The following is a 25,011-nucleotide window of genomic DNA, read 5'->3' on the forward strand; positions in this document are numbered from 1 at the left end:
GTTAATAATCCATAAGGTAATATCTCACCCTTGTGTAAAGCAAAACATACCAGGTAAATATCCAAAAAAGGGAAAAGAAAATTAAGAAAAAGAGACATAATGTAGAATAAAGGAAAGGTCATACAGACTAGCTTATATGATCTCAACCTTTTGAAAACAACTACAAGGCCTAGATAAAATACAAAACAATTTGTTTCTATACCCAGGACATGAGAACTAATGATCATACACAGAATGCACCAAGGCAAATCTATCTTCATATTTTCTCCTCTGCATATTTGCTGATTCACAGAATAGGGAGTAGGGGTCTTGTGTTAGCTCTACTGCACTGGAGGGACAGATTAGATGTAGCATTAACCAATGTCCTATAATTGCAGAGCTAGAATAGTGGGCACTAGAGAAACATGAGTCTGAAATTATCCTAAGTTGACCGTGGATGGGGTATGAAGCCAAGAGAGCAAACAGAAGGCTGTAGATGTCATGGAGAACAGCAAAGCAGAGATATTGACAATATGGCAGTACTAGGGAGATGGAAGTTGAGGCTCTGGGTCTCCCAAATTGGGAGGCCTTGGAAAACAGAGTAGGCTTTTAGTTGAGTCACAGAGGGGCCACACCCCAGGAGTGAGAACTAAACCCTGGGAATAAGGGCAAATTGAAAATAGATGTTAGATCCCACCCCATTCTTTACCAGCCTATCAGAATCCTCTATAGGATACAATGTTATTTACAGCCTTTACAGTTTTTCAACCTACTAAGGCAATGACAGCATTTAAAGAGAGTGGAATGTGTGGGTCTTGACTATGACTCTGTGTGGGAGGGGAAAACTTCCAGGACTCTGCCAAATGGAGAGATCCCGGGTTGCATTATTGGTTCATTGTGCTTGTCCCTGCCCATAGATTTGTTTTTCTGCAGAACATGCATGTGAATTTGGGAGAACCTCTACATGATGTCCTATTACTTGGCCCTTGACAGGAATGCACTGTTTTTTTTTTTCATAAGGAGCAGGTTAAGTTTCCCCTCTAAAAATGCAGAGGATGTCCAAATCTGTTTTAAATTATATAAAACAGGAACCTAGAAAAATTAAACAGAATGAACAATGTGAAAGAGCAAATGTGTGGTAGCTAACTTTAAGGGAAATAGGCTTTTCCCATTCCTACCTTGGACTTCTCTTTACCCCTGGGTGCAGGATTCCTCCATGAGGAAAAGGAATCCTCATCTGGGCAGGATGCTGAGATGAATAGGGAAAAAATACCATCATTCTAATCACTAAATTTCCCCCAGTTCTCATTACTTTCTTGTTTGGCTGGCCAGTTAAAATGTGTTATTTGAACAAGCAAAACCTAAGAATTTTGGTCTTTTGGAACCAGAAATCTGGGACTGAGACCGAAGTAAACACAGTGGCATTATATTGTTAAATCTAAGTGCGACATTGGTAACCAGTTGCTGGGAAGCTCTGACAATATTTCCTAACGGTTGTCCAGTGCTAAGGGCATCCTCAGCTAAGGCTGAAGCTGTAGTATATAGATGGAATGGAAAGCCCTGTTTTTCAAAAATGAACAAAGACTATGTGTCTATATGTGTCTATATTCCACTTTTTATGTAACTTAATTATATCAGGATGTACCTTCAAAATAATAAAAATAAGATTTTCCCCATGGAAAGAAAAACAAGTTGTTTCCTTAAGCTAAAAATGACAGAGGTTAAAACTCCTAAATATATTTTGGGGAGCCTCATGTTTAAATCATAATGACACAAAGACTGACTTTCAAGACCCACAAATGGTCTCTCTTCACTTCCATCAAGAGGAAACCATGTCCAGGAATTGAATCAGGATAAAACCATCCTACTTAACATCTGCAAATGCTGGATTATTTTTAGGGAAAGAGCTACTGACCCCCACAACAAAAAGCTGCTATCCCCACCCAAAAACTGTATCATGTCCTCAACGATCAGTAAGTAAACTTAGCTTTAGATAACTGACCAGATATCCATAATCTATTACCTCTCACAACAAGCATTTTTTGGCATCTATCATATTCTAGGAACCATGACAAATGATTTATATATAAGTCATCTAAGTCTCCAAACAACCCTCTAGGACAAATCCATTTGCAGCTCAAGTAACTTGCTTAAAGTTAAACAGCTGGCAAGAGGAATAGCAGGACTAGAAGGAAGGTTGACTGATATCAGAGCCCATGCTTTGCAATTCCCTCATTCCCACAAAAATCAGGCTACCATCTTGAACTGATTTCCCTAATTTTATAGTTAACTAATTCAGTGTAGCTGTCCATTAGTAGAGAAATCCAAATCTGACCCCAGGAGAGAGTTTTGTTTAAATTGTCTTTGTTCTTCCCCAATTTATCTCTGGAGGAAAAAGCCCTGAACAGAGTGTGTTTTCCCATCTTTAAAGGTAAAGATCTCTGTTCATTTTAAGAGAAAAAATCTATTATAAAGTATGTTTTCACACTTTCAAATTGGCCATGTAGGCCCAAGGAATTTATTGTAACTCATACCTTGGTGGCACATAAAATTTCATTTTCATCAAAGCACCACGTCTCAGGAATGATTCACATGCCAGTAATAGGGCATGTGGGTGAAATAACTTTGTTAATGTCCCATTTTCAAAATGAACCCAGGGGAACTTGGTTGGAGAAAGGAATAAGAAGGATACACGGTAGAAAGTATTGACCGCCCAGCTTGGAGTAATGTGTAACCTAGGCTTGCTTCCCTTGCCCTGTGAGTAGGTCATCCTCCATCAGGAAGGCCACATGGATGACGGGCTAACACTGCAGAGATGCCAGCGTGAGGAGTCCCAGGCAGCTCGGATCATCCGGAACACGACAGCCTTATTCAGCCAGTTCGTCAGGTATGTCAGCTCCTGTCCTTTCTCTTCCCACCCCACCCACCTACTAGGAGTGTTTCCAGGAAATAGATGAACACCAACAAAGAATTTTACCAGAGAGCCTGGGACTGAAATTTAATTTCTACATAGGTAGGGGGCCTTCAACCAGCTTTACTCTTTGCCCAACAAATGCTCAATCATTAGTTACTCAGATTGTTGGAATGAATAGTGAAGGTCTTTGAAGGAACGTTAAGGGAAAAGAGCTGGAGCGCTTTGCATCCCTTTTGTGTTTGTGTGTACAGAGGGAAGGAGAGAGTAGAAATCAGTCTGCTCCCTTGTGCTGTATAGAAAGGGTCTCTATATCACTCAAATTGTCACTATGGGTTTGGACCACAGTAGATTTGCAGTGAAAGTCTTGGTTACCCAAATATGGTTGGAACTTAAATGAGAAAATATCTGAACTAGCTGCATGGATGGCAATATCTCCAGCCTAAACGGTGCTGCCAAAGGAACTCGATTCTCACCAACTTCTCTAAGGAACCAATTGTGCTGGAAACAGTGCTGTGTTCTCAACCACCCTTCTGTTGTAGGAAAATATCTCTAAAGCCAAGAGGGTGTAAACTATGTGTGTGAACTGGCATGAAATAAGAACTTCTTAAATATATTCTCCACCAGTAGTCCAAGTTTGCTTATTAGTAAAGGTATAGGCTAAGCTGCTGTTGTAGTGCAGAATAAATTACTTTTTTTTTCTTTTTTTTTTTTTTTTTTTTTTTTTGATACCAGGAATGAACCCAGAGGCACTTAACCATGAAGCCACATTCTCAATTTATTTTTTTAACCTTGAGACAGGGTCTCTCTAAGTTGCCAAGGCTGGCTTTGAATTTGCCATCCTCCTGCCTTAGCCTCCCAAGCCACTGGGATTACATGTGTGAACCACTGTGCCCAGCTTCTCTTTTAAATAATTATAGAGTAGAGGTGGTTTAGGAAAAATAGGCAGCCCAGCTACTGGAGCTCAGGGTCCTTCTATCTTGTTGCTTTGGTATTTCCTAAAGGTTCTTAAAAGTGTGTGCCTAGACCAGCACAACAACCCTGCAAGCTTGTTAAAAATGTGAATTCTCAGGTTTCACCTCAGAACCTGTTGAATCAGATACCCTGGAAATAAGATCCAGCAAATCGTATTTTTATAGGTCCTCCAGGAGATGCTGATGCATGCTAAAGTTTAAGAAAATACTGCCCTGGAGTAGAGATCTTAATTTCAGCTGTATGTTAGATTCTTCTACACAGCCCTTTAACACCCTGATGTCTAGGTTGTGTTTCAATCTAGTTTCATCAGAATCTCTCCCACTAGTTTATTAAAGCTCCCTAGGTGATTCTAGTAACATTCAGCCACAGTTAGAACCACTGTCCTTGCATATTTTCTTCACTCACACAGTTAAAAATAGTGAACACCACCTTGCCTGGGAAGCTTTTCTTCCCTGCAAAAGAGGAAGAAGAAAGACAAGTGAATGACATACTTTTTGAAAGGATATGATTCAGAAGTAGATCATTTATCTAGGATTCCATTGGCTAAATCTTAGTCACATAGCCGTGCCTAGTTTCAGGGAGGTTGGAAAATATATGTCTGTCTGGCTGGCTGTGTACCCAAGTAAAACTCAGAGGTTCTGTTGCTATAAATTGAAGAAAGGAGAGTGATAATAGAAGTATTTCTACTAAATGGTGGAACTGAGACCCAAAAGTCAATCTTTTGTTTACTCTGAGCTCTGGCTGAAAGTTTACTGTGTGACCCATGAGCAAAATACATTCTCATTTCTATGTCTCATCACTTCCAGAAACTATACACCTCCTTCAAAAAAGGATATAAAAATAAGTGGTTTGATGCAGCCAGGAAAAGATAGCTCCATACAAACATGAGTCATTCGTGTAGCCCAACTACCACCAAAATCATCACCCTCTAAGATAAGTTGGTTTAATTTATCTGGAATCAAATTAGTTCAACCACTTCCCTTAAATATTTCATAAATTCCAGCGGCCCCTATCCACATACATTCAAAAATTAACTCAAAGTGGATCAAAGGTTTAATGTGAGATTGAAAACTACATAATTTAGGTAGATGAAGATATAAACGTAAGTTTTCATAGAGTAGACAGTGGTTTCTTAAATAAACCAAGAGCAAAAACAACAAAGGAAAAAATAAATTGGACTTTATCAAGATTTATAAATGTTTTTACTTCAGAGGGCCCTGTCAAGTAAATGAAGACAATTTCATAATGTAAGAAAATATTTGCAAATCATATATCTGATAAGGGAGTTGTGTACAGAATAAAGAACTCTTAAATTCAGTGATACAAAGGGCAAAATAACCAATTAAAGCTAGGAAAAGGGCCTGAATAAACATTTCTCCAAAGAAAATACATAAATGGTCAACAAGCACATTGAAATATGCTCAACATCATTAGTTAGCGGGAAAATGCCAACCAAAACCACAGTGATAGACCCCTTTGCACCCACTAGGATGGCTATAATTAGGAAAGTCATTAATAAAGTATGGGAGGGGATGTGGAGACACCAGAACCCTCATACACTGACAGTGGGAATTGTAAGATGTTGTAGCTTCTCTGGTATATAGTCTAGAGGCTCCTCAAAAGCTTGACTGTGAGAGTTACCATGTGACCCATCAATTCAACTCCTAGATCTATGCACAAGAGAAATGAAAGCATATGTCCACTCATAAACCCATACACAAATGATCATAGCAACCCTTTTCATAATAGCCTCAAAGTAGAAATAACCCACATGTTCATCCTAATGAACGGATAAATGAAATGTACTGTATCTGTAACATGAAATATATTTTGGTCATAAAATTCCTTTTTTATGGCCAAATTCCTGAATTACTGATATTTACTACAGCATGAATGAACCTTGAAAACACTTTGCTGAAAAGAGCCAGTCACAAAGGACCACATAGTGTGTAATATCACTTATATAGAACATCTAGTGTAGGCTTCCTATAAAGACAGGAATTGTTAATTGGGGCTGGAGTCTTAAGGGGAGAGAGAGTGATTGCTAATACGTGGGGGATATTTTGGAGGGCTAATGAAAAAATGTGAAAACTGGTAAGGACAGCATTACTTTGAATATACTAAAAATCATTAGGTCTTGTAGCCTTTCAATAGGTAGACTGTCTCATGTGTGGATTTATGTATATATATATATATATATTTGTATATATATATTTGATTTATATATATGTATATATATATATATTTGATTTATTTTCTTTCATTATACACAAATGAGGTACAACTTCTTTCTCTGGTTGTACACAAAGTAGAGTTGTGTAATCATACATATACATAGGGTAAGGATGTTTGTCTCATTCTGTTATTTTTCCTTCCTCCCACCCCTCTTTTTCCTCTATACAATTCATCCTTCCTCCATTCTTGCCTCCCTCCCACCCCTCATTGTATATCATCATCTGCTTATCAGAGAGATCATTTGGCCTTTGATTTTTTGGGATTGGCTTATCTCACTTAGCATGATATTCTCCAACTGCATCCCTTTACCTGCAAATGTCATGATTTTATTCTTCTTTATGGCTGAGTAATATTCCATTGTGTATATATGCCACAGTTTCTTTATCCATTCATCAATTGAAGGGCATCTAGGCTGGTTCCACAATCTAGCTATTGTGAAGAGCAGCTATGAACATTGATGTGGCTTTATCATGTAGTATGCTGATTTTAAGTCCTTTGGGTATAGGCCAAGGAGTGGGATAGCTGGGTCAAATGGTGGTTCCATTCTAAGTTTTGTAAGGAATCTCTGCACTGCTTTCCAGAGTGACTGCACTAATTTGCAACCCCACCAGCAATGAATAAGTGTACCTTTTTCCCCATATCCTCAGCAACACCTAGAGCACTAATCTCCAGAATCTATAAAGAACTGAAAAAAATTTACACCAAGAATACAAATAACCCAATCAATAAATGGGCTAAGGAAATGAACAGACACTTCACAGAAGAAGATCTACAAGCAATCAACAGATATATGAAAAAATGTTCAACATCTCTAGTAATAAGAGTACTGCAAATCACAACTACTCTAAGATTTCATCTCACCCCAATTAGAATGTCTATTATCAAGAATACAAGCAACAATAGGTGTTGGTGAGGATGTGGATTATATTTTAATAAAACTCTTATTTAAGTCAGTGGAAATTACATACCTGACAATGGAAAAAATCATTTTTAAACAACTTTATTGAGGTTAATTTATATTTTATAAAATGTATTGTTTGAAGCATTTAATTCAGTGAGATTTAATGTTTACAGAGTTTATAACCATCATCACAATTCAGTTTTAGAACATTTCTATCTAAAAAACATCTCTTAGGACCATTGCACATTTTTAGTTATCATCCCCAGCCCTGGAAAACCATTAATCTGCTTTTTTTGTCTCAAAGCATTTAATTGATAAATAATTTTTAAAAAGTATCTTTGAATCTTTCTTTTTCATTTAACATTAGATTTTTAGAGTTTATCCATGTTGTTTTGTCCCTTTGTTTCTGAAGAGTATTTGCGTGTGTGTGTGTACATGTGTGAACAACTGTTAGTATGCAGAGAGATGGATCTATATATAGATAGATACATATCACGTTTTATTCATTCATCAGTTGATGCACAGTTGGTTGTTTCCATTTTTGGTTGTTATGAGGAATGTTTCTAGAGATGTTAGTCTAAAAGTTTTTGGATATATGCTTTAATTTCTCTTGAGTAAATACCCGAGAATGGAATTGCTAAGTGATAAGCAAATTTGTTTAAATTTTTTGTATATTTTTTTTATTGTAGCAGAATATGAAGAACCTAAAATTTACAATTTTAAATTGCTTTTTAAGTGTACAGTTTACTGGCATTAAGTACATTCATTGCTGTGTAACCTTCACCATTATCCATCTCCAGAATTTTTTACCATCCTCAACTGAAAGTCTGTCTATTTAGCAATAACGCCCCATTGTCCTCTCCCACTGCCCATGAAAACTTTTTTTGGTTTTGGTTTTGGTTTTTGTACCAGGGGTTGAATCCAGGAGTGCTCTACCACTGAGCTACATCCCCTGCCCTTTCTTATTTTTTATTTTGAAACAGAGTCTTGCTAAATAACTTAGGGTCTTATTAAGTTGCTGAGGCTGGCTTTGAACTTGCAATCCTCTGCCTCAACCTCCTGATCCGCTGAGATTACAGGCATGTGTCACCATGCCCGACTACGGAAACTTCTGTTCTACTTTCCGACTCTACGAATTTTACCATTCTAAGTACCTCAAGGACAATATTTGTCCTTGTTGTGTCTGGTCTATTTCATTCAGTAAAATGACTTCAGGAAAGTTCACCCATGTTGTATCATGTATCAAAATTTTATCCCTTTTTAAGGTCAAAGAATATTCCATTGTGTATAATTACCACGTTTATTCATTTATCCCTCAGTGAACATTCAGTGTGTCTAACGTTTTAAGATACTAAAAAAACTTTTCCAGAGTAGAAGTACCATTTTACAGTCCCCTCAGAAATGTGTGAAGTTCCTGTTTCTCCACATCCTTGCCTACATGTATTTTACCTAATTTTCTAATTGTAGCCATTAGAGCATATAGGAAGTAGTGTGTCCTGGTTTTGATTTGCATTTCCAGAATGAACAATAATATTGACTTTCTTTCCATGTATTTATTGACCATTCAGGATTCTTCTTTGATAAAGTGTGCTTGTTTTGTCTCTTTAAAATCAGATCTTTTGTCTGCTAATTTGAGATTTGTAAATTCTTTGTATCCTCCAGTTACACAATCTTTACCAAATTTATGATTTGCAAGTATTTTCTCCTAGTGTGTGGTTTTCCTTCTCATTTTCTTGATGGTGTCATTTGAAGCATTGTTGAAAGTGTTTTACGTTTTGACTATTAAGTTTAACATCATGTTTGTTTATGGATTTTGCTACTGGTGTCATATCTAAGAATTTTGCCTAACCCAAAGTTACCAGAATCTTCTCCTTGGTATTCTTCTAAAAGTTTTATGATTTTAGCTCTTACATTTAGGTCTGTGATTTATTTTCAACCAATATTTATATATGTTGTGAGGTAATGGTTTAAATTAATCTTTTTGCACGGAGGGTTATATGGATATCAGATTATCTCTGCATAATCTGCTGAAAAGACTACCTTTCCTGACTGAATTGCATCAGTACCTTTGCTAAAAGTCGAATGACCATTTATCTGTATTCCTATTAATATTCTTAAACAATACTCTTGATGAATGCAACTTTATACTAAGTATTGAAATCACACAAAGTGAGCCCTCTAATTTTGTTCTTTGCAACACTGTTTTTGCTCTTCCCAGCCTTTTGCTTCTCTGTGTATGTTTTAGGGCAAATTTGCCAATTTCTGAAGAGAGAAAAATGGCTTCTGAGATATTGACAGATATTGCATTCAATCAACAGAATAGTTTCAGAAGACTTGTTTAGTAATGTTTAGTCTTATGATCCACAAATATGGAATGTCTATTTGTTTATTCTTAAATTCCTCTCAGACACAGTAGTTTTCAGTGTGTAAGTCTAAAATTTATTTTGTGAAATTTATTCCTATGTATTTGGTTTTTGTTGGTGCTATGCTACAAGTAAAAATTATTTTTTAATTTTGGATTATACATTGCTAGTTTATTGAATACTATATAGAAACTGCTATGTAGAAACTGAGTTTTTAAAATACTACTCTTATACCCAGTTACCTCATTGAAATTCTTTTTTAGTTCTGATGGGATTCTTCATTGTTCGGTTGTTTTGGATTTGGTGGGGAGGTTATGTGGTCTCTTTAGAATTTTCTACATACAGTATTGTGTCATCGGTGAATAAAAGTCTTATCTTTTCCTTTCCAACAAGGATGCCTTTTATTACTTACATGTTTACACTGACAAAAATGTCATTTGGAATAAAAATATTGTGAGAAAATATCCTTGTCTTGTTTCTGATCTTAGCGGGGAAACATGCAGGTTTTCACCATGAAGGATGATGTTGTCAGTAGGGGGTTTTTTTGTAGATGTCCTTTATCAGGTTGAGGAAGTTCCCTTCTGTTGGTAGTTGGTTGGAAGTTTCTTTACCTTGAATGGGTGTTAGATTTCATCAAATGCTTTCTTTGCTGATATTTTGAGATGATAGTATGTTTTTGTCCCCTGTTGATTTGGTATATCACTTACCTGTTGACCATGGGGTATGTACCTTTATACCTATTATTTTTATGTTTTGTCCTCTCCCTCAATCCTGTCAGTTTTTGCTTCCTGTATTTCGTTTTGTTTGTTTTTTGTTGTTAGATGCCTATGTTTATAATAGGTATATTCTCCTGGTAAATTGACTACTATAAACTGTCTTTTACTCTGTGAACATTCTTGCCTGTTTTTGTAGAACCATTTCAGGTGTCTTACAACACTGGCAACTGAAGGTATGACAGATCATCTCCAATTCTTCTACTTTCAGCTTGTGTCTGAATCTCAAGTGCATTTCTTGTAGACAACAGAGATTGCATTTTTTTCAAATGTGGTCTGATAGTCTTTCTCTTTTATTGATGTTTTAATCCATTTATATTATCTAATTATTCAGATACTTGGATTTATATCTACATTTCACTTTCTTTGAATGTCTCAGGTCCTTTTTGCTCTTCTATTCCCCATTTACTGCCTTCTTTTTGAGCCAAATAGATGTTGTAGTAAACTATTTTAATTATTTTGTTGAGTTTCCCATTTATTCTTTTTTTCATAGTGTTTGCTCTAGGGATTGTATTATGTAAAATAATCTACTTTAAATTAATATTAAGTAAATAAAATAATTTTGCTCCAAGATTATTCTATCCCCCCTCCTTCTTTATGATAATATTGTCATATGTATTACCTCTTCATGTCATTTGCCCAGTAGTACAATTTATAATTAATTCATGCACTTAATTGTTTTATTTTGTTTTGGTGGTGCTAGGGAGCATACCCAGGAGTATTCTTCCTCTGAGCTACTCCCCAGCCCTTTTTATTCTACTTCGAGGGGTGCTATACTGAGTTATATTCCCAACTGATTTATATATTTACTTACTTACTTACTTATTATTTGTTTTGAGACAGAGTCTTACTCAGTTGCCCAGGCTGAGATCCTCCTGCCTCAGCCTGGTTTACAGGTGTGTGCTAACATGTCCAACTGGTTTTTAAATCAATTAGAAGAATAAAAGAGAGGGCTGGGGAGATAGCTCAGCTGGTAGAGTGCTTGCCTTACAAGCACAAGGCCCTGAGTTCGATCCCCAGTACCACAAAAAAAAAAAAAAGAATAAAAGAGAAAAAAATATATTTAAACTGCTTTTTTATATTTACCTATATAATCCAAAATGTTAAGAAGGAAGGGAGAAGTGAGAAGAAAAAGAAGGGGAAAGAAAAAGTCTAGTCCATAAGATTTTTCCTAAACTTTTCAGGAAAATATATCCATTTCTTCACTGGATCTAGAAGTGAGAAATCATACTGAATTGAGTTTTGTGTTTCCAAACCTGAGTTCTGGTCCTTGTTGCACTCTCTTCCACATTAATTCTGTGTTCACTAATATCCCAGGCAGCTATCCTAACTAAGAACTCACCACATGCCAGGTCCTATGAGGATTTGGGTACACACTGATGGGAAGAAAGTACCTTCTTGACTCTAATAAGCTTGTAGTCCACTGGTGCTCCATGCTCATGTAAGGTACTTGGCATTCTTTATACTAAATTGTAATGATTATCACCTTACCTTCTGTGCATTTTTAGTTTGTTGAATCTTGACTTTAGGCCTAGAGACAATCTTTTCTTAGTATGTGTCCTGGTTAATATGTAACCACAGTTGAGTGACCAAATGCACTATGAATGCAAAGTAGAACTCCTTAGAAATGGACCAAGGAGGAGCCCCAATGTTATTTACATGTTCAACCAATTCTCAGTCACTTGGGACCTAATGATGCAATTCCACAGGGGATGGTCCATTTTCCCTTCCTCTTTTCTTAGTCTTTGCCTTCAGAGAGGCCCATGGGAGTACCCACTCAAGAAGATGGGGCAGCAGAGGCTCATTTTAGTACCCGTAGAGTTTTGTGGTCTCCACATCTTTGAAAGAATTTAACTATAGAAATGCTTGAAAAATTAAAAAATAAAAAGAGATAGGGACCCATGGAAAATAGGAGCAACACAACAGAGAGTTGGTAGAGCAGGTAACATGAGGTGGTAGGACATAGAAGAGCAGACATTAACACAAGAGAGGAAAGATCCAGAGAGATGGGGACACTAAGAAAAAGTGAAGATCTGAAGAGGGAGGGACCCACAAATGAGATGAGGACAGAAGGCATGTGCATGCTCACACATAGAAATGTAAAGACCAAAACTCATGCAGACATTTCAGGAGACACATGAGACACAGAAAGAGATAGAAGGGGAGAGATAGAAGACAAGGATGTAGATGGATGGAGAGACCCAGTGAAGCCTATTTAGCCTATTCCAAGAAAAAGGTGTCATGGTTTAAAAGAACTCTGGGTTACTAAGCTTATTTTGTAAGTGTTTTTATTTAAAGGGAAAAAGTGTGACAGACACCCAGGATCACTGGAAGGGAAACATCTGCTACACGTAGAAGTCACTGCCTTAATAATCACGGTTAAAAGTCCTCATTTAGATTACATGAAATCATTATCAGACATCTTAGGAAGGCCTGTTGGAAACTGAATACTGAAACATTGTAGCAATTTTAACAGGCTAAATTATAAGTTGCTGAAAAAATATATGTGAAAAGGAATTATTTCCCTTTGTTATGAAATAGCTTTAAAAGTAAATCCAGATATTCTCTTCTATTGTTCCATGGGTTGACCAACTTCATTTTGTAGCTGTTGGCACAGAGCTTGCCCCCTGGAAGCAGTTAGCTGAGCCCAGTGTGAAGCCATTTGGAGCCAGGATCTGGTGGATGCTTGTCAGAGCCCCACTGGAGGCTGGTGCCTGAGTCTGTCATCTTATGATTTTTAGTGGAAACAATCGCACAGCTGCCCCAGTCACCCTGCCAATAGAAGAGGTCCTGCAGACCCTACAGGACTTGATAGCCTACTTCCAGCCCCCAGAGGAAGAGATGCAGCACGAAGATAAGCAGAACAAACTTCGCTCCCTCAAAAACAGACAGAATCTTTTTAAGGAAGAGGTAAGTTTTTAAAAATGAAAAAGTGAGATTCTCTTTGCATCCAGAGCTAAAATATCCCTATGACTACAATCTAACTTGTGCATGAATGAGTTTATGAACAAGCTGGAAACCAGGAGATACAGAAGCTGGGAAGAAAAGGATTTACTGGGAGCTGACCTTCCCTATCAGCTACCCCTGCTTACATTAGCAGTAACTGGCACCTCCAAACTAGTTAGATTTTAAAGCTTCAGTGCCACATGTGTATCCAAAAACCATTCTCAGTAAATCTCAGTTTATAGCATGGCTTTGGCTGTGATTCCCAAATTTTGAGAGACATCAGAATTACCTAGGAAACCTCTTTGAAAAATGCAAATGCTTAGATTCTAGCGCATCAGGAGTGGCTTTAAAAAACTGGTTTGAAAGATAAAGATGATGCAAGGTTTGATGTTGGAACTTGAGCATCTGAGTCACTGGGGTGGCTCCTGGACTTAGGGAAATCACCAGCTGAGAGTTTATAAGACCTGGATCCTCATTTGTGTTCCATTGCTGGTCGTATGTGACCTTAGTCAATTCACACACTTTCTCCAAATTTGGACATCATGATCTGATGCTAATAGGCCATGGTTGACTTCAGCTTTCCATGCCACAGGGGCAGGGATTATCCCTTGGGCATTGCCAAAATTAGTAGTATAGCATGTGGAGCCATCCCTACTAGATCTTCTGGCCAAAGCAGACTTGGGCTGAGGAGGATGCAGATTCTGTATGCTTTATAAGCTATTGAGACTGCACCTAACATCTCCCTCCTACTCTTTAAGAACAGATAGGCACAGATGGTTTTACTTGGTGACATAGTATTGCAAATTGGATGGAAAAAATAGTTGAAATTTTCTTTTGGTTTTATTGTTTCTAAATCCCACCTTTTTGAGGGGTGGAGGTGGGAAGAGGAAGCAAGCATAGTTGTCTTGTACATCTGAATGGAATTTCTGGAACTCATTTAAGAGAAAAATAGGTACTATATCCAGAACTATCTTGGGGTGAGTCAGAATCACTTCAAACCAGACGGAAAGCAAGCTTTTGTGAGACTCATTCTCCACTCCCTCTTTCTCAATATGTCCCTGGATTGAGTTAAACACAGCACGTGGGGGCAAACCCACCAGAGGTGATGACTCATTCCCAAAATGGATGCTATTTATTTCTTTGAGACATAAAAATGCATATTTGTTTTAAGGAGAAAAAACAAAACTGCTACCATGAAAATCTTGCATATTAGCACTCTCTGCTTTAAAAGGTGAATGGTATGGGAGGGAAAATAGAAAGGGATCCTGTTCTCTTCATCAGGAATGTTTTCTTTTTCCTCAACTCTCCTTCTCAGGGAATGTTGGCCCTTGTGTTAAATTGCATTGATCGCTTAAATATCTACAATAGTGTAGCACACTTTGCTGGGATTGCAAGGGAAGAGAGCGGTATGGCCTGGAAGGAAATTCTGAACCTCCTATACAAGTTACTGGGTGAGTACACATGGTGCCCCGTCCTGCGGAGACTGGGGGCACACAGGACCTCCGCAGGAGCGCTCAACCTGTCATCCAGGCTCTTCCTTGGGAATCTTTGGTTAACCATTTGATTTTAACTGAGCTATTCATTATTAAATAGTAGCTTATTGTGCTTTCCAAAATCAGAGCTAGAAGTCAGCAGCAAGTGGAAATAGAAGGTGATCAATTTTGCCAAAACTACCTATGGAACCCTTGGCGATCATGTTCTCTGAACTTCTGTTCCTCATGTTTAACATGAGGAAACAGGACTAGAACAGTTTTAAAACTTTTGCAGATATAACACCTATACTTTGAGGATTGTTATTCTCTTAAATTCTATATCCTTTCACTTGTCTACTTGTTAGTCATGGTTCCCAATGTTATATCTATTGTTTCACTTTGATGGAATGAAAAAGGCAAGAAGGAAGAATATTCCAGCACCCCCTTTCATCTCACACCCTGGGTGTGAGGTTATGTTCTAGTCCCTGCTGTTAACAGTGTTCATTCCATGGGCTCAGACCAGCAGCCAATCAGAGGGCAGCAGCAGGAAGACAGCATCAGCCTGTGTGAGAAGGTGGCCACCAGTAGTCACTCAGACACTTTGTTCTGAGGTGTGTGTCCCACTGAGAGGAAGTTCCAAGAAAGTCCTGTGGGCCCAAGGACAACCCAGAGACATCAGTCTGGACTTGTCGTCCATGTTGGGAATCAGGCTGATAGGACTCTTACCATACTGTGTGACCTTGAAAGGGCTCCTCAAACTCTAGTGCTTTGTAATGATACTGCTCAAACTTGCTAGTTATTGTAGCAGAACTGGCTAACATTTATTGGGCTCTGTGTACCAAGGAATGGAATCTCTTTTTGATCCTCAGAGCAACACTTTGAAGGATAGTTACTATTAATTATTTTTGTTTTACTGATAAAGAAGCTGGTCAAAGAGATGCTTATAGCCCAAGGTCACACATCCACTTAGGGACAAAGCTGTAACTTGAGACTGAGCAGTGTGATTCCAGAACTCTTGTACTTACTGTGCTCACTGAAGCTGACCCCAATAGCAGATCAGAAATTCCGTCCTCACTGACTCTGGAGAAGCAAAATAGAGGCCCCAGAGGAGATCTTTCTATCTCCTAATTTGCAATTTACTAACCTCAGTAAAATCACAAACCCTATGGACCAGCCACATGAAGAAAGTTGTTTGGGGGCTAATTCATTTACATGTACTTGTTCAGATTTGCCTGTATTTGCCTCAAGGATGGAAGGTTACGTGGTCTCAACTGGCAAAACTCTAAAGACAGCACATGTTCTCCCTCTCTTTGCAATATCACCTTCCAATGGCTTTCAAGTGTGAACAGGCATTGGAATTGGCTAGAAGGCTGATTAAAACCCAGGTCCGAGGCCCTTGCCCATGTTTCCACTTCCAGCCTAAGAATGTGCATTTAGAACAGGTGCTCAGGTGATGCTGGCATTCCTGATCCAGAGACCACTCTTTGAGAACCACCGTCACATAGTGGTATGTTTCAGATATGTTATTGTTACTTGTTATTATTTGTTTGTTAGTTTAAACAACCTTTCCAGCTGTGTTCACTGGGACATCTTCCTTTAGCCCTGAAGAATAGCAAATTCCTTGCTAGATTCAAGAAAACATTGCAGAAGGTTGAGTTCTAAAGTCAGTAAGTGAGCAAATACTCAATTCTTGCTTATCACAATCTGAAGTAATTAATCTGCTTAATATCTCTCCCCACTACTTGATAAAGGCAGGGAATTTGCTTCTTTTGCCCCATTGCTCTGTTCCCAACAACTCACTGTACCAGGTGTTTGATACCAAGCAGATTCTTTGTAAATACATGTCAAATGAGTGAGTGAATGCTAGATTTTTACTCTTCTACATATATAGAGAGAATTGTATCAAATGGGCTAAGCATGTCAGATTGCCATTCAGTGCTTAGTTGCCGAGCAGGTGAGGTAAAGCAGCTTTTCATGTGTTTATGCCCGATAACCTGTGTGATCAGAACTTTCCTGGTTTGCAGCTGCTCTCATTCGTGGCAACAGGAACAACTGTGCTCAATTCTCCAATAACCTTGACTGGCTGATCAGTAAATTGGACAGACTAGAATCTTCCTCAGGTAAGAATTGACAGAAAACTACAACTGGAGAAGATGAAATTTTTTCTTCTTGTAAAAAAAGATAGCAAAGCTTAATCTTTTCCTCTGCATTACCAATAATCCTCTATGTTAGTCAACCTATGATCATGGTTATCAAAACACCTAACAAGGACAGCTTAGAGGAGGAAACATTTATTTGGGCTCATAGTTTCAGAGGTTCAGTTCATGGTCATCTGGCTCCATCTGGCCTGAGGTAAAACAGAATATCATGGCATGAGAGCATGGTAAAGGAAAGCTGCTGAGGTCATGAAGCAAGGAAGTAGAGACAGAAAGAGCAAAGGGCCAGTGACAATATATAGTCCCCAAAGCCATTCCCACAGTGACCTGTTCCCTCCAGCCACACCCCACCTACCTATAGTTACCATCCAGTAGTCCATTCAAATTATTAATCCATCAGATGAATTAATCCCCTGAACTGATGATATTACAGCTCTCATAATCTGGTCATGTCACCTCTGAACATTCCTGCATTGCCTAACACACTAACTTTTGGTTGGGGGGTGGTCAGGTCACTTCAGATCCAAACCAACATTAAAAACACCCTCACAAAATTACTTCAACAACAAGGAATAAAGTCCCAAAGCTTCCTGATACTTATACAACTTGGTTTAATAGCTGTGACCCAGCCTTCTACAATCCTTCCTTAATTTTTCACTTTGTGCATTCATCTTCACTCTCTGGGTCCGTTAAACAACCCCATTCAGAGATCCTGGTCTCCTTCTAACTCCTGCTGTAGGCCTATTTGCTGGACTTTGCCCTAACCATTTTGGTTACAAGTAGAGTTGAAGGATGACTGCAGAATAAGAGGAAATAATCCTCACTGACCACTCCCCTTCACATCACACCTGTGTCCATCTTGGTGACTCAGAACCCAAGCCATCTGTTGTTGGTGAATGACCATGCCACCAGATGCAGCAGTTTCCTTCCTCCAAAATGAGTGCCGATAGCAGGTATAGTCCCCTCTCTGGGAAGAAAAAGGTTTTGATACTTTTGTCATAGTCCAGAGGTAGCAGATGCTTTAATAGACCAGCCAAGGCAAGGTCCCCGCAAGGACTGCCCATCTGCACATAGGTCTTTCCATGCTTATCTTTTCTTCTGTGCCTTCTCTCATTGGGTAGATTTCATTGTAGGATAAGTTATGAAAACCTAGATAAAAACAGCATCAAAAGGACTTTTCTTAAAAAAAGGAATGAAACTGTTGGCCATCTGCTTCCTTTGAATTTTCATGATGATGTTACCTTTGTGTGTCTCGGGCGGCAGGGGCACCTGGTCATTTCTCTCAAGCCTTCACTTGATAGAGAAAACCATCCAGTATGTCAAGAAAAGGGGAAACGCCAAATCATTTTATTTTGTGAGCTTATGGTGCACCTAAAATACCAATAATTTCCTTTTATTCTGAGGACAAGTTCAAAATGTTTTCTAAATTACTTGAATGACCTTTAGAACTTACAGTGAAATGTAAGAAACAGTTTTTATATTTATATTTAAATGAAGTATTTGGTTTGATCAAATTAAGAATTCCATTTTATAGCTGCTTCTATATATTTTTTAGCATATAAAGAACATGTCTTTGTCCAGGAAGAGAGAGATGGGGTTAGTACTGATTAAACTCAACTCCATATTACACACTGCGTGGCTCCTCAAGTCTACCAGAGATGATTGCATGTCCTCTGGCTGGGAATGTTTAATAGATTCAAAGATTGATGATATTCTGTCCCCTCAGAATGATTTTTTTTTTCCCTCTCAGGTTTCTAAATTGTGGTCAGTTCTGCCAGTTATTTAACATCCAAGTTTTTTTTTTGTCACATTCATGTAGGTATCTTGGAAGTTTTGCACTGCATTTTGATTGAAAGCCCAGAAGCCTTAAATCTGATAGCCGAGGGCCACATCAAGTCCATCATCTCCCTGCTGGATAAGCATGGGCGGAATCACAAGGTAGGTGTGGAAAGAAGGACCCAAACAGTGATTGACTTTACCAACGTTTCTGTCTCTACCACTCAGGAGCCATCATGTATAACTAAGAGTATGTTGACTCATTTCTTTCTTGACTTTGATAAAAAAAAAAACCTTGGGAAACAGGTTCTGGAAGACCTTCCTTGCCTATAAGCACACTGCAATCCAGGCAGCCACACTGAATCTCCTATGGTCTCCCTGGGTTCCCTCCAACTTCCCTAAGCCCTGTTCATCATCATTGGCCCTAAACACACAGCTCACTGATGGGCACTAGACTGGGCCTTGTCCAAGTCCAGCTGTTCAAGGCTGGCTCCTACCTAGGTTCTAGGAACTTAGCAGGAAACCTGTAATACCAAGCAATAAAGAGAAGATATATGGAAATTGGATTTAAAGTAATGTAGAAAGTCTTGGTAAACTTGACTTGTTATTTAATGAAATCAGATTTAATAAGTCAAACCAAGGCAAGTGAAAGAAACTCTGCATGAGCAAAGAGGAAGACCCAAGCTGCTAATCCCTCTCTTTGATACAAAATAGCCGTGTGACTTTGGGCCACAGTCATGGGTAAAGTAGGGACAATACCCCTAACTAAGGTGGAATGCCAAGTCAATCTTCTGAGGTCTCATAGAACTCTAACATATCTGTTTTTATGGAATTGTATCTCTAAGATGCAATGACATATTAAGAAACTCTATAAAAATATGAGTTTTATTCTGACTTCTCATATATAGACTATGTATTGGGGCTATGCTGACTAATTAGTAGGTAGGCAAGTAATTCATAGGATAAGAGGTACATTCTAAAAGCAGGTGGCATGATTGGGTATGTGGGACAGCAGCTGTGCTTCTACAGAGTAGAGAAAGATCAGCTCAGTCACTGGCCTTCTCTCCTCACCATTGTTCAGAGGGCTGCATATTTGAGACGCATCTCAACGAGTCCAGGAGATCAAGCTCCCACAGCATTGACTACATGATATGCAATATCCTTAGGAAACAGAAAAGCCCTGGACCTCAGCATCTGTGAAATTGCTTGGCAAAACAGAAAGAAATATGTGGGGTCTATAATTGCTTTCTCAAATGTGGTAAATCAAAAGCAGGCATGAGGCTCCAGCCTCTGTCCAGCTTTTCTACATTCCAACATGTTCCTTCCTGTCAGCACAGTGTAATAAGAATAAGTGATAAACCACAAGTAATAGGAGGTATGATCCATGATCTACATACAGATGTCAGGGCAGCCTGTGCCAGGAAAGCTGCTCCCATCTCACTGCCCCAGGGGCTTCTCTAGGATATTACATAATGCACTTCATAAACAGTCTGTTTTCTATGGCCTCATTCAACCAAAACCCACAAAACATTGAGTGGATGTAGCTCGCAGCAAGTTGACCACTATTCTGCCCATTCCGCAACTGATAAAACTGAGGCCTAGAATGTCGATGTACTTGGCTACAAATCAATACCTAATCTGCTGAGTTACTGAGTGTACTAGAAAGGCAGTCTCCCATCTTCTAGAGCCACAGGACTATTTGAGAAATTTTGACAAGGTAGCAAAAGTTGAGACAGTGTGGGTCTTGGTACCTAAGATTCTCATCAAGAATCCCCCTTTTAATCTTTTGATGGAATTTTGAGCCAAGGCTGTTTTGCCATGACTTCAGATCCTCCAGTAATGATTATTTGATTGGATACCTTTTATTTTCAGAGAAGCCCAGACTCAAATCATCACCAGTGTCTTTGTGGTCATTTTGGAAAGAACATACTCTGCTGAGTGTAGGCTAGACTTCCATACATTTCATCTTTGCTTGGAAGATGCCCACAAAATGTTTTCTTATCCAGGCTGCCATTTTCTCCAGTGATGCTTTTCCAGGAGTCTCTGATCCATTTATGTAGTTTTCCATAAAGACAATAACTCAAACTATGGAGAATTCTGGAGCCATGAGGACCCCAGAAGTCTTCTTATAACAACAATAATGATGACGACTAATATTTAGTTTGCACTTCACCAATGACCATGTTCCTGTGCCTCCTCTTTAGTCCTCATCATGCCCTCTGAAGTAGCATCATTACTTCAACTCAATGAAGGCATAAGTAGGCCGGGACATGGTTCTGAGATGTTAATCTGCTTTCTAGGGTCCTCATACCTCACCAATGACTGGCTAGGATCAGAAGTTTAATTTTCTTCCCAGTGTTTCTCAAGCTAAAGTTTTCAAACTTTTCAGAGCCCAACCATCCTGAATGTGTTTAATTTTTGTTTTTATTTTTATACTTATTTAAATATGAAACTCTTCACAGTAGAAAATTCACAACTAGAAGAATAAGTTCTCAGACTGAAATTTGAGGGCCCCTATTATCCATGACAGTGGTCTTCAGGGTTGACATGTTTCCTTTAGAAAAGGTTTGTTTATCTCATCAATTTGACAATCTCACGCCACCTCCAGTAGTACTTAGAATCAAGACTATATAGAAGGGCAGCAATTTTTATACTAAAAATTTAAATTTCATACCACTTTCATTCTAAAATAGTTATGTTGCTTCCATAGAAAGCATTTCCACTCATCTAAAACATGATCAAATTTGGGGTCAGAAAGTTATAGGGAAGTAACAGTCTTTGGAATGAAAAGTCAAGAGTGGTTGGCAGAACCCCCCTTTTATATGAATATACGCTGCCCTTCAACCTTTCAGGGACTTTGTTTTTGTGGATCCTTCAGTACCTGCTTACTGCTTTTCCAGGACCCCTCAAATTTTTCTCTGGATAATTAAAACATAAACTAAGTTTTGAAGGGCAGATAAAAATTTAGGTGCCATTCTGTCCATGAAGTTTTTTCTGATCCTAGTTAGAATTGGTATTTTCTATTAGAGTTGATGCCCTGCACCATGGTTGTTGCAATCTGCCTTTCATGAGAGTTAATTTCACACATATATTTCTCTCACTCACTGTGAGTTCCTTCATGATGGGCACCACCTTTGTAACCTCTGTGGTGCCAAGCTCAGATATTAAATTCAGGCATTCAGACATGTTTGTCAGAGGTTTCATAAACTAATAAAAGGTGTGAATGAGTAGAACCAGAATTCACTGCTGTCTCTCCTTGAATTGATGGAAACTCATATATGTACAGTACTCAGCATGCCAAACACATGGCTTATCAGTTCACACTTTCTGAGTAGCACTGATCTTATTGTTTGATGAAAAGAATCATGGTTGAAGATTTTAGCAATTGCCCTATAGTTTTCCATGGAGTAAGCTCTTATTAGTAAAAACCAAGTATATCCCCCAGTCACCTTATGCCAAATCTGCTCAAAGCAGATGAGCCACAACAGATATTTTTTTATTATCTTCTTTGTTTCTCAAGGAATTGAAAGCCAACTGAGAGAAAAATATATGGTAAAATCATAATATCTTTGGTCTGAAGAAAGTATAGATGAGAATCAAAAGTTTAGCCTGGGTTGGGGCAACCCAGAATGAATGCAAGAAAGCAAACTGTTAACTCCCACACCTTTGCTCCAGTAGCTCCATAAAATCAGTTGAGTTTCAAGGCAGCCATGGCAATATGGGAACATTCCCACCCACTCAGCTCTTATAAACAGGGAAGCCAGAATTTTTCAGGGACTGCAGAGCACTCATTTTTCAAATATAGGACTCGAAACAATAATCACAGAAGTACAGTTAGCATTTTTTTAAAATAAGACTCTTTTCACACAATGTTTCCATTGGTATGTGACACAATATGTATTTACCTTCAAAATAGAATTCCCATCGTATAAAGAATAATGGAGATAAAAGCAAAATGAGAGACTTTGCTTATGGTTTCATTTTTGTTTTCAAATAGTTTATGTTTAATGAGATGAGTAGTATCTTTCTAATTTTATATTGGTTCTTTTTAGTTATACATGACAGTAGAGTTCATTTGATATAATTATACAAGCATGTAATATATTTTATTCCAATTAGGACCCCAGTCTTTTGGATATATCCAATAGTGAGGTTCACTGTGGTGTATTCATATAAGTACATAGGAAAGTTATGTCAGATTTACTCCACTATCTTTCCTAGTCCTATCCCCCTTCCCTTCCCTTCACTCGCCTTATCTAATCTGTGGAACTTCTATCTACCCCTGCTTATTGTGGATTAGTTTCTACATATCAGAAAACATTTGACCTTTGGTTTTTTGGGATTGGCTTATTTCAGTTAGTATAATAGTCTTCAGATCCATCCATTTACCAGCAAATGTCATAAAGTCACTCTTTATGGCTGAGTAATGTTCCATTTTACATATATATATATATATATATATATATATATATATATATAATTTCTTTCTGCATTCATCTGTTGATGGGCACCTACTTTGGCTCCATAACTTACTTAGCTACTATGAATTGTACTGCTATAAACATTGATGTGGCTGGGTCAATGTAGTATGCTAATTTTAAATCCTTTGGATATATACCCAGGAGTTGTATAACTGGGTCAAATTGTGGTTCCATTTCTAGCTTTTTGAGGAATCTCCATACTGCTTTCTAAAGAAATTACATCAATTTGCAGTCCCAAAAACATTACTTGAGTGTACTCTTTTCGCCACATCCTCACCAACATTTATTGTTGTGTTCTTGATAATTGCCATTCTGACTGGAGTGAGATGAAATCTCAGTGTAGTTTTAATTTGCATTTCTCAAATTGCTAGGGATGTTGAACTTTTTTTTCATGTTTTTGTTGATCATATTTCTTCTTTTGAAAAGTGTCTGTTTAATTCCTTTGCCCATTTATTGATTGGGTTACTTGGTTTTTTTTTTTTTTTTTTTTTTTTTTGGTGTTAAGTATAAGTTCTTTGTATATCCTGGAAATTAACACCCTATCCAAGGCAAGGGGGCAAACTTCTTCTCCCATTCTGTAGGTTCTCTCTTCAATCTTTTGATTGTTTCATTTGCTGTGAAGTTTTTAGTTTGATGCCATCCCAAAATGAGAGGCTCTTAAATGAAAAGTGGGGTCACTGATGGAAATAATCACAACCAGAAACAAATGAACTCCACAAAAAGGACCATTGACTAGGGAAGCCTAGCCCTAAGACAGACAACCCCATGTTCTCAGTGACTTAGCACAGAGATTTAGTTGGACTAAGCCCAGTCAATGGGAAGACTGCTCTGTGTACATTGAGAGATGGATGTTCTCTAAGGGCAGGGCTTCTCAGACTAATGTGCTCATGAAGCTCCTGGAGACCTCTGGGCATTATGTTAACACAAAATCCCTACTTCAGTAAGAATGGGGGTTCTGAGCATCAGTGTTTCCAGCAAGCTCCTGGGCAATTCAGTCCAGGGATTGGAGTAAGGACACCCTTGAGCTGCCAAGTCTTTTGTTGAGTTCCTACATCTAGGGAGAGATGCCACACGCACAGGGCTCTATAGGAGAGTTTTCCAGACCTAGCCTGAAGGTGATGTATATCTCATCTACCTACTCCCCAAGGGCCCAAACTCAGTCATATGACCCCACAAACCTGCAAGGGAGGCTGGGAAATGCAGTGTCCTTGGGGGCTCAAGAGAAGAAGGAAATTATATCAGATAAACTCTCAGCAGAACCTGCCAAGCTTTTCAGAAGTCACTGAGATGCTCCCTGTCAATCTGAAAATACAGATGACCTCTAGGCACCATGTGTGTTCCCTGTGGTGGGCTAGCCCTGCCTACATGAAATTGTTTAGAAAAGAGAACTTGCCCCCATTCCCCAGTTTAACACAAAGAAATGCCTGCTAAAAGCCTAAACACTGTCAAACCGATGCTTTATGGCACCTTTTATTAATAGGTGAGGCATTGCTCCATTAGGCTGGGTGCTTTCTGCAGAGCCTTTCTCCCTCTGCTGTTCCTATTGTATGTGGATTAAGCTCTGCTTTTCCTCTGGCTGTGACAGCAAGACTCCTGCAGCCATCACTTCAAGGCGGAACAGATGAAAACATGTTGATAGGCCAGATGAAAAGCAGCTCATTCCCTGGTCGTCTATGGCTCTTTTCTTAGAGTGAGAAATTATCCTCTGGATTTCAAGTTGCCACAGTTGTTCTCTTTCGTAGAGTGGTAATGCTAAGAGTCCCCCAGAAAACTGCCTTTGGGATTCTTTTCTGCTTGTCCCATAAATGTGCCTGGTATTTATCTGGAAGAAAATTGACATTCAGGGAGTCAGGTGGAAAATTGGTTTGTGAGAATTAAGGACACAAATGCCATCAGCAACCTGAAGCTATCCAACCCCACTAAGCCTTGAATCTTTGGTGGCCACTTTGAAAGACTGAATTGCAGCTCCCCCCCTCCCCATCAGTGCAGCCTTCCACACTGTGGCTGTTATTTATCAGTCGCTCTTTGCTCATTTTCCCCTCT

The 25,011-nt window shown here is 38.6% G+C and overlaps 1 protein-coding gene across 1 annotated transcript in view; it reads left to right on the forward strand.

Annotated features, from left to right (window-relative positions):
- Positions 1-25,011, forward strand: part of Ryr3 (ryanodine receptor 3) — a 369,815-nt gene that overhangs the window by 94,421 nt on the left and 250,383 nt on the right. The window contains exons 13-17 of the mRNA XM_047539293.1: positions 2,745-2,866; positions 12,879-13,047; positions 14,399-14,534; positions 16,580-16,675; positions 18,531-18,649. Coding sequence (XP_047395249.1) covers positions 2,745-2,866; positions 12,879-13,047; positions 14,399-14,534; positions 16,580-16,675; positions 18,531-18,649 — 642 coding nt within the window. The remainder of the gene's footprint in view (positions 1-2,744; positions 2,867-12,878; positions 13,048-14,398; positions 14,535-16,579; positions 16,676-18,530; positions 18,650-25,011) is intronic.

Source organism: Sciurus carolinensis, chromosome 2 (assembly GCF_902686445.1).
Source record: "Sciurus carolinensis chromosome 2, mSciCar1.2, whole genome shotgun sequence".
Lineage (NCBI taxonomy): Eukaryota > Metazoa > Chordata > Mammalia > Rodentia > Sciuridae > Sciurus > Sciurus carolinensis.